Source organism: Centroberyx gerrardi, chromosome 3, assembly GCF_048128805.1.
Source record: "Centroberyx gerrardi isolate f3 chromosome 3, fCenGer3.hap1.cur.20231027, whole genome shotgun sequence".
Lineage (NCBI taxonomy): Eukaryota > Metazoa > Chordata > Actinopteri > Beryciformes > Berycidae > Centroberyx > Centroberyx gerrardi.
This window is the reverse complement of record NC_135999.1, coordinates 26331463-26342402: the sequence shown is the minus strand read 5'-3', so window position 1 is coordinate 26342402 and position 10940 is coordinate 26331463. Positions and strand designations below refer to the sequence as shown.

Here is a 10940-nt window from a genome sequence, read left to right as displayed (position 1 = left end):
TGTGTGTGTGTGAGGGGAGGCAGAGAGGTGGCTGTGAAACAATAACACAGTGGTTATGGTTGTGTGTCTTTGTGTGCCTGTGTGTGTGTGTGTGTGTGTGTGTTGCTTCCAGGTAGGTTTGCTTCTTCTTCCAATGTGTTTATCCCATAAATTATATTAAAATCTCACACTTAACCTTTGGTGGAATAACATTTGGTGGAAAGTGCCTTATAGTACTATGAGTGCATATATTTTTAGCATGTGTGGACCCAGTGGAAATGGAAACTAAGCTCCATTTACACCTGGTATTAAAATGTACAGTGTCTTGGGATCCCGGTTGTATTTCAGGATGGAGATTTAACTGTGTGGCTGCACTTGCAACACATGTGTGGCAGTAAATGTTGTTTTCAACACTGCATGCCAGATACATTTCTGTGCAAACTGACAATAAAACGCAGTCTTCTCTTCTCAGCATAAAGATGCAGGACAAACTGTATGCCCAGAACACACTGAATATGGATCGCAAATTGATCTCCCAAACCACCTCAGGACAGAGATGTACTGTGGCCACATTAAAAAACATGTAACTCAAACCCAACTCAAACAAATATTTATTTACTGGATTTGCCATCTTTGCAAAAAAGTGATCCTGACTTGCAACTAGCGTAGCGGTGATTACATTAAGTATGGACAAGCATCGGTTGCCGCTGGTATGAATGACATAGGCAACTTTTGAAATGCATATTGCCTAACAGCTTTCACAGCGCCTGGGAGAGGATGTTAAAAAGGAGTACGAGAGGAATAATTTTGCATTAAAGACGAGGGAAAACTGTCCCGCTAGCAAAGCAATATCTGAATTTCTCGAGGCGAGTGTGAATGAAATGCAGACACATGGATAAAATGTGGATAAGAGACGGATGTCTCTTATGCACGGTGGAGGGGAGACGCGGCCACGGAGGGATGCAGTCGCTCTCTCTGACTTTTAGACACACACACACACACACACACCTACACACACAGAGAGAGACAAAAAAAACATGTATTACTTGTGTGTCAAACGATTAAGAGAGAAAGTTAAGACTGCAGTGCCTATGGCTTCATCACTGCCTCTCACTGCTATCAGCTCCTTTCACTTCACTAGAGACAGCAGCCTACCACACACACACACACACTGACACACACACACACACACACCCAGACACACACACACTGACACACACACAAAACAAACCTTAACATATTCTTTTATCATCACTCAAAGGTCCAACAAGTATGATTTTTCTGTCTCGTAGCACAAAATGACCTCAATATATCTTTGGGGTTTTGTTGATCAATACAATGACTCACTGATTACTTTGTGTGGAAAAGTCATAGATCGTTCCTTGTTCGGCCATCAGAAGGTGCAAAGAATAGTCTGGTGAGGCGTAGTTTTGTGTTAGAATATGTCAGCTCAGCTCAGTCTAAAACATTTGAAAGAGAATAGACTGTTGCAGTTGAAGTGGAGGATAGTTTTGATGCCACTGCAGTGAAAAGAAAAGTCAGTACAGTTACGAACTCTGTTTAATTTGTAATAAGACACATGACAGATGCTGTTTAAAAGAGAACAGGACTAGAGCATGTAAAGTGTACAAATTTATTTTAAAAACACTACTTTGTAACGTGTAAATATTGCGAAGTGAAATGTATTGGCTGTGAACAATATACTGAATCAACAGTGAGAATGAATTGAACTGATATGGATGGAACTTAAGTGAATGCACATGAGTCTGATATCACACACACACACACACAAACACACACCTACACATGCAATATTCCAGTAATCAGCAACAATATTCACTTGTGTTCATTGTTCTATTATGTGAATACTAAATATCTTTTTTACTCCCCTTATGTTTAAGTTTAAGTCTCTCTCGCTCTCTCTTTCTCTCTCTCCCTCTCTCTCTCTCTCTCAGGCCTCAGTGTTGTACACAGACAGGTCAGAGGTCATGGTCACATGCAGTTCCCACATAAACTGGTTGACGGGCCTCTTGACTTTGTCCCGCTGCCCTTTGCCCTCCTGGATCATCAGCTGGACATCCTCGTCGTCCAGGACGCGGATCAGGTCGCCCTCGGGGTCGCGGTAGTTCAGGGCGACGTCATCCACCTTGAAGACGTTTCTGAAAGAGAGAGAGAGAGAGAGAGAGAGAGAGAGAGATACAGAAGGAGAGTTAATGGACTACGTTAATTTGAGACATTAGTATGATTACCGTAAACAAATGAGACCATCGCCAAGAAGATTGACAGCTTCTACCGGCCTCTATGCTGCATTTTAAATTGTGTGTCACCAGGTCGGATTTTGCAGGAAATTGGCTGCGTTGCTTTATGGCACAAAACAGGAAGAGGGAGGAGTTCTTCCAGTGCAAATGTAGCTAAAGCTGGCAGATGGTGAAACAAGTGAAAGGCTGACGTAAAGATCACTTCCAACATGTTCATCCTCTTTGTGACAGGAAAGAGGAACTGATGGGAAATGTGGTCTTAATTTTGAACACAAGCACTAATAATAACACCGGTGTGAGATAGAGGCTGCCAACCGTCCCAACTATGGTCTCATTTCTCTATGGTAATTCTACCAAGAAATCACCTTTGACTTGATTTGTTCATAATCTCATTCCACAAACTGTTTGATAATCCTTGAAGAACACAACAGATGCAATTCACAGAATTTAGAGAACGTTGGACAGCAAACGCGATGATCCACAAACTGATGTTCTGTGTTTGTTTACACCAGAACAAAGTCCTTTCCTACACCAAGTGTCTAACCAATAAAGGAATGACTGCCCCCCCCCCCCCCCCCCCCCCCATGTGGCTTTTGTTGATATAGTTTGCTTGAAATTCTGCAGTGTGAAATGTAACCAAACCAATGCATAAATGCAACTAAGCAACAACTCATCCTCTTATTGGGACCAAAGGAAGTGGACTGTAGGTTTGAAAACGCTCTAAAAACAGCTCTGGTTAACGCCCACTTGTGCAGACAGGACGTTTGACCAGTCCACCATCTTTGTATATGCACCATCTGCTGTATGTTTAGCGAATATGGTTTCAAGAGTGAGAGCTGAACGGGAGATTGAGAGAGGTTAAGAAGAGAGAGAGAGAGAGAAAGAGACAGAGAGAGACAATTCTAGTTTATGAGATTTTCTTTTGGATTCCTAGAGGCATGACATGGTACGGTATCAAATCTCATAAATGACACAATCAGAGATGTGCAAAGTTTCTCCCAGCCACCAATGATAAACAAGTGAAGTGAACAAGTGTCATTTTCTTCTGTTTCCAAGATGTCAAAATCACAGTTTTAAACCAGTAAAAGCAAAAACGTTTACATAGCTCTCTCTGGGAAAAGAATAGAAAGTCAGAAAATCAGAAAATATTTCAGCTGTGTCAGATACAACAGCAGCAATATCGAGATCTCTCTCTTTCTCCTTGTAGCTGATAATGTAACAACTGCTGGATAACGTCATGACTTATAAAAATGTAACAAAATATATCCTCTAAATGGGTTGAAAATGTGATATAACTTTTAATATTAACCTCTTAACTAGATCATTACTTCAGAAGGGGTGTAACACATTTTAGCTGATGATGTGACTAATAATGTAGTAACACATAAGAAACAAAATAATGTGATTACTCCAGTTGTTACATTATTAGTCAATATTATTATCAGTTAAATAAACATGGTGCACACCTTATGAAGTAATAATCGCAGGTTAATGTAGTAATGTGATGTTATCTGGCAATTTATTACATTTACAGTTTTATTACGTCTTTATTACATTATCCAGCAGTTATAACATTTTCAGCTGCTACACTCCTCCTTCCACATCCCCTTGCTTCTTTTTCTCTCTTGGTTTTTATACACTGCAATCCTCTCTTCTTTTTTCCCCACTATCTCTCTCTCTCTCCTCATACCTCCACCAATCCTCCCTCTCTCATCATTGTCTCCTTCCCTCTATCAGTGTTAAGCCATATTAAAACTGAGGACCAGGGTCTCATCCATCCTACTCCAGGGCACAATTGGCCTGAACACAGAAGAACAATAATGAGCAGATAAGCGGTGGAAATGAGCTGATTATGAATGGGGGGAAGGGGAGGGGGGGGGGCAATCATCACAGCGCTCACCTATCTAAATTACCAGATAATGAGAGATAGAGAGAGAGAGAGAATGAAAGAGACAGAGAGAGGATGAGAGCAAGAGGGAGAAAGAAAGATAGATATGACAGTATACTGAGCATATGCATTCGGTGGTGGAGGGGGGGGGTGGGGGGGGGTGGTCGTAGGTCCCAGAGGAACTCATTTGAGTTGCATTGAAGATTGGCGACTGGCAATTTGCAGCTATGCAATGCACAATAGCAAAACATGCCGCCCCTCAGGGCAAGGCCGGAGAATTAATGGACTTCTCCTCATCTGTGTTTGTTCTGGAATTGGATTGCAAACTCGCCGCCATGATAATGACAGAGCAAAATGCTAAAAATGTGCTTACAGGTCAGCAATCTGCTCGGTTCATCAGCACGTCTCAGGGATAAACATGCTTCGTTTGGAAATCTGCTCTGCTGTGCTCGAATTTGAGAATAAAAATTTGTTCATTCGCTATCTTAAATCACCATCTTAAATGAATCAAATGAAAGTAAATGGTTTTAACAAAACAAGTCCAGCAATTCAAATGCTTTACAGAGCAACAAGGGTCAAGACTACAGAGGAAACACAGGAGATAATAAACATCACAATTTTAAGATATGAGGCGAGAGATTTCTTTCATTGATGCAATGCTGTTTTTCACTGACACATTGCTGGAAAAAAAAGAAAAAGACGACGAATGGAAATGGGAATGGGGATATACTGTATATGAATCATAATGTGAATATGGTTTGAATGTAAAGACATTGTATTTGGAACATGCCCCGTTGGCTTCACTTTAACCGCTTATGAAACATGTCAAGTCATTTTATTGCCAGCAAAATGTCCCTTGGTGTGGTAACGCACTCGCAGCTGTGGCGCTACAACAACGTCTATTTCCGCTCCAGAGATAACAAACAGTCAGCTGTAAACACCCGCAACTCACATCTCTCACATCCCTCAATCACTGCTAATCTTGTGCCATCCAACATGAATTATTATGTATTAATGTGCACAATAAAGTCGATCAGAGTGGTTACAGATTCAGGACCATCGCTCCTGATTGAGCCTCAGATTAGAGGTTCCCTTCCTGATTTTTGGGATGTCTAAATATGGTGTGAATCAGCCTCATAATCCTCCAGTGTGTCCCCGGCCTAAGACAGTATTGATTGTGGGAGTGGTGAAGGCGGTGGGACCGACCTCATGCGAGACAGCAGGTCCTTGTATGTTGGCTGGATGGTGATGTCCTCTTCCACACACACATCTCTGCAAGAAGAATACATAATCATCGCTGCAGCTTTTCACATTACGTAGGAAGTGGCGCCATTTTTATGCAATGCAATTATATAGAAATGCAACGGCATGTAACACCTAGAAGCACTATTACAAAAACCTGTTGAGCAGTGCTGCATAGGCGACGCTTCCACCTGTAAACATATTCATAGGACCAGCGCATTCATCTGCTACAGGACAATAACGATGGAAATGTATCCTGGCAGCAGTACAGAGAGGGCCACAGGACTTTTGAAGGATAATGTTAAATTGATTCGTACCTATTAGTGTCTTTACTACGGATGTAACGATTCATTCAGCAAATGATTCGGTTTGATACGCAAGACTGGGTTTAAAATCCGAATTAAGACAATTATGACTAAAAAAATCCCTTTTTATTTCTGAGGGAAAGTGTAAACCATAACCTGGATGACTACAACTACTAGTTTCTGTAAGTTAAATTAGAAACTTTTTAAAAACTTTTTAATGCCAGTTCAAATAACATCTAAGATCAATTTCATCCTCAAATAAGCCTGAAGAGTAAAAAAGTGCTCTTGCACTTGATTGTGAAAGCTGGGCTCCAAAATGATTTGTCAAAGTTGTTTGGCCTTTCAACTATTCTTCTTGGCAGGCGGCGACTGGAGTTTTTCACTGTGATGTTGCTGTCGATGGTGCAGCATGTTGCTGTTACCTGAAGGCAAGACTCAGACTTTGTCTTGTCATTTGTCTTGTTGCCATTTTCTTCCTTAATTGGAAACCCGAAATGCTGCACACAGCAGACTTGAAGCTGGAGTGTCTTCAGTTTCAGTTTAGCCTGAGTCCATCTGGTCTCTACGCAGCAGAGAAGTGTGATGACCCAAGCTAAAATTTGCTAGCCTTGTGCTAGAAAGTTAGAGCAAGGCTAGCAATCTAGTGTTCGAATAAAGTAAAAGAGAAAATACCATTCTGAATGTCATTTCTTAGATATCAGACTGAAAAAGCTACTCCACGATGCATGAATTTTTGTATCAAAAAATGTGGTTTCTATGTATTATATCAGAACAATCATAGCTCACCGCAATTTAGAATTTAAAATACATAAATCAGCTGTAGACTAGCCTACTTTGTCCTTAACGTACTGTACATCTGTACTCACACATATCAAACCACTAATCACTCACACACACATCCACTCACACACACACACACACACACACACACACACACACACACAGACCTGGTGTCGACTCCAGAAGGGGTGAGCAGGTAGCAGCGCAGACAGCTGTAGGACCCGGCAGCTGAGGCTCCGCCCCCCTCACCCTCCGAGTCACTCTCTGGGAGGGGCTTTATGATCTTCACAAAGGATTCTGGGAAAATACCTGTCTGTTTGTTCACTGTGCCCTGGAGAGAGAATAGAAGAGAACAGAGAAGAAAGAGTATATGCCATAGAGAAGAGAAGAGAAGAGAAGAGAAGAGAAGAGAAGAGAAGAGAAGAGAAGAGAAGAGAAAAACCAGCAAAATGAGTTAGAGAGAAGAAGGGAGGACAATCCCAGAGGATGGAGTGATCAAGGATTGATGATGGGTTGATGATTAGAGGAAGAGAAAGACAGGAGAAATGGAGGGAGACCAAAAAAAACCCCAAACCAAAACACTGGATGTGCATCTAGAGAGGAGTTTTCTCGACTAATTACCTTGTTCATAATGTGCTGCTGATGTTACAAGCCTTTAACACAGCCAGACAGCCTTTTACTGCACCCCAGGTGTGTGTAAGTGTGTGACTGCATACACACTCAGACTCTTACACAAACAGGTGGCACACACACTCATTTAAAGCTGCACTAGGTAAGCGTTTTTATGTAAAATTGCACCAGACTTATCAGGCTAAATCACAAACTGGGGCTATGTGAAGAAAGTCATATCCGCTCTAGATTCTGTAGATTCACCCTATTTGCATAAATTAATTTCAGATTAATTTGAAAAAATTCAAACAGTCATCTCACGCTGCCACTTGGTGCCGCCAAAGTGCCAAGTTGTCTAGTGCAGCTTCAACATAACATATCCTGATTGGTTAACACTTTTATACAAAGCGTCCCACTGAGCAATTTTACACTGATTAGCCTTTTAAAAGACGTCTAAATGGTTCTAGATGTCTTTACTAAAATGAGGCTACATAGGCTTTAAAAGTTAAGGTTTAGTTACGTCTACTTCTTAGACAAAGTCTTCTGGCATATACAACAAAAATAAAGCATTATCTTGTACACATGGACTGCTCTGGTGCATGTTTTTGATATTTACAGTTTATGTATTGTTTAAATATGTAATAATGTATTTACTGCTTGGTCTGAAACTGAGCTATACATAGCCAAAAAGATCCTGCGCTGTATGATGAAGTGACGTTGAAATGACATCTAGGGCTCAGTGGGACATTAAGGTAACATGAGCGCCAAACCAATGTTAGTGCAATGCTTTACCCTCAGTAGAAATCAGAAGTAATCAGCATGACTTGGGATCTGTCTTTGAGGTGTACACTTGACTCGGGTCAAACATGGCTTTAAAAAACATGGGATTAGTATGTGCATTTGACCTTTGTTTAGATTGATAGATGGACAGACTGAGCACACATGCTTTTCCTGCTTCACACTCATTCCCACCTGGCAGCTTCCCAGTAAAACCAGTCTTCTACTGAGCAGCTGCACTGGGGCAGTCGGAGGTTAAGTGCCTTGCTCAAAGGCACCTTAACAGTAGTTGTTGATTACTTTCCTCACCCAGTTTTTCCAGTCTGTCCAGGGATTTAAATCAGAAGAGTGGAGAATGAGCATGAAGCCTTTTCAAGACCTCACTCACTCTCTCTTTCCCTCTTCTATTTCATTAGTATCCCTCTCTATTTCTCTGTCTCCCATCCTCTTTTGTTTCTCTCTTTTCACTTTCAATTCAAATGAAAAACAAATGCCTACTACTACTAGCATGATTACAACGTTGCCAAAGCAAGAACAGCATTAAAATGAGACAATAACATGTCATAAACAACAGAAACCAGTGTATTAGATGAAGATATGTCTTTATAGTTATAATATAGAGATAATCAGTCTTCCTGTTGAGTCTGTCTGTCTCTCTTTAACTAGCTAGGGGCAGGATGAGTGTGTTGATGCTCACTCTCTCCCACCATATCAGCTTCCACCTCTTCTCTCTCTCTCTCTCTCTCTCTCTCTCTGTATCATTGTCTCTCTTTCTTTTGTTCGCTCTCTCTCTCTCTCTCTCCCACTCATCCACTCCCAGCTTCTCTCTCACACCATCTCATCGCCTCACACATCTTTGTTAAATGAGTTTCCTGACCTTTCCATAACTACTCCATTACATATAGCTGAATCCCCATGACCAATATTTGTCAACACCTATGTTCAAATGTTGCATTTATTCATTGAAGAGCTAATTTGAATGCACCACATCTCGTTTTGGCCGACTCACACACACACAATTTTTCCTCTAAGAGAAACTCGATCCCTGCAGCCAACCTTGATGTTAAACACTTCAGACCATGAATTTGCACATTTTAAAATCTTTAATTTCAAAACATTTCACAGAAATCTTCTGGATATTTATAGTTGCCCACAGCAGGTGGGCAGTCGCCTCGACTCCCAGACTTGCTGGGAAAGTCTGTGCAGGAACAGTGAAGGAGAAATGCTCTCTCCCTCCCTCAACAGCTGCTGAAGTGTCCTGGAGCAAGGCACCTCCAGCCCCTCCAGCACCTCCAGCCCCTCCGGCCCCTCCAGCACCTCCAGCCCCTCCAGTCCCTCCAGTCCCTCCAGCCCCTCCAGCACCTCCAGCCCCTCCGGCCCCTCCAGCACCTCCAGCCCCTCCAGTCCCTCCAGTCCCTCCAGCACCTCCAGTCCCTCAGGCCCCTCCAGCACCTCCAGTCCCTCCAGTCCCTCCAGCACCTCCAGCCCCTCCAGTCCCTCCAGCCCCTCCAGCACCTCCAGTCCCTCCAGCCCCTCCAGTCCTTCCAGCCCCTCCAGCACCTCCAGCACCTCCAGTCCCTCCAGCCCCTCCAGTCCTTCCAGCCCCTCCAGCACCTCCAGCCCCTCCAGTCCTTCCAGCCCCTCCAGCACCTCCAGCCCCTCCAGTCCTTCCAGCCCCTCCAGTCCTTCCAGCCCCTCCAGTCCCTCCAGTCCCTCCAGTCCTTCCAGCCCCTCCAGCACCTCCAGCCCCTCCAGTCCTTCCAGCCCCTCCAGTCCTTCCAGCCCCTCCAGTCCTTCCAGCCCCTCCAGTCCCTCCAGCCCCTCCAGTCCTTCCAGCCCCTCCAGTCCTTCCAGTCCTTCCAGTCCCTCCAGCCCCTCCAGCCCCTCCAGTCCCTCCAGCCCCTCCAGTCCTTCCAGCCCCTCCAGCACCTCCAGTCCCTCCAGCACCTCCAGTCCTTCCAGTCCCTCCAGCACCTCCAGTCCCTCCAGCCCCTCCAGTCCTTCCAGCCCCTCCAGCACCTCCAACCCCTCCAGCCCCTCTAACCCCTCCAGTCCTTCCGGCCCCTCCAGCACCTCCAACCCCTCCAGCCCCTCTAACCCCTCCAGTCCTTCCGGCCCCTCCAGCACCTCCAACCCCTCCAGCCCCTCTAACCCCTCCAGTCCTTCCAGCCCCTCCAGCACCTCCAGCCCCTCCAGTCCCTCCAGCCCCTCCAGCCCCTCCAGCCCCTCCAGTCCCTCCAGTCCCTCCAGCTCCTCCAGTCCCTCCAGCCCCTCCAGCCCCTCCAGTCCCTCCAGCACCTCCAGTCCCTCCAGCACCTCCAGTCCCTCCAGCACCTCCAGCACCTCCAGTCCCTCCAGCACCTCCAGTCCCTCCAGCACCTCCAGTCCCTCCAGCTCCTCCAGTCCCTCCAGCCCCTCCAGTGGAGCTGCTCAGTGGCCAGTAGCAGCAGGCTGGTTATACTGGGCAGCTCCCAGGTGGGGATTACTTTTTATCATTTTTTTAATGTTTTGGAGTGTTTTGTTTTTAATATGGGCACATGCCCGTGTTTTTTTGTGTAATAATCCACTTTAACTTTCTTCTTTTTTTTATATTTTAAGTGAAGCACATTCACAACTCATTGTATGAAATGTGCCATACAAATGATTGATTGATTGATTGATTGATTGATTGTAATCTATGTTGCTACCTTTATGACTGCTGAAACGTGTGACTGAATTGTACTGTGTATTGTCTTTTTGACTTTATTATTTATGATTTCAGGTCTCTCTCCCTTGAAAAAGAGATCTTGATCTCCATGAGACGACCTGATTAAGTCGAGGATAATTAATAATTAAAAAATTAAAGGGTTTATCCGTTTGTACCCCCCCTCCCCAAACCCAATCCTGCTCTACTGCCCTCCCCCTCTCTCCTACTTGCTCTCCCTATCTCTTCTCCCCACTCCATCCCTCCCTCCATCCTCCCTTTCACCTCATTCTCTCCTCTCTGTTCCCTCTGACTCTCTCCCTCTATTATTTTCTCCCCACACCTCCCTGTCTTCCCTCCATCTCTCTCCCTCTCCTCTCTGCATTTTCTCTCTCTCCACTCTGTCTCTTTCTCCCTCT

General features: G+C 44.3%; 1 protein-coding gene across 1 annotated transcript in view; it reads right to left on the bottom strand.

The window, feature by feature from the left end:
* Positions 1 to 1617: 1617 nt before the first annotated feature.
* Positions 1618 to 10940, bottom strand: part of ncf4 (neutrophil cytosolic factor 4) — a 31512-nt gene continuing 22189 nt past the window's right edge. The window contains exons 8-10 of the mRNA XM_071896263.2: positions 6620 to 6783; positions 5332 to 5397; positions 1618 to 2138 (exon numbers count right to left, since the gene is read on the bottom strand). Coding sequence (XP_071752364.1) covers positions 1931 to 2138; positions 5332 to 5397; positions 6620 to 6783 — 438 coding nt within the window. The 3' untranslated portion in view covers positions 1618 to 1930. The remainder of the gene's footprint in view (positions 2139 to 5331; positions 5398 to 6619; positions 6784 to 10940) is intronic.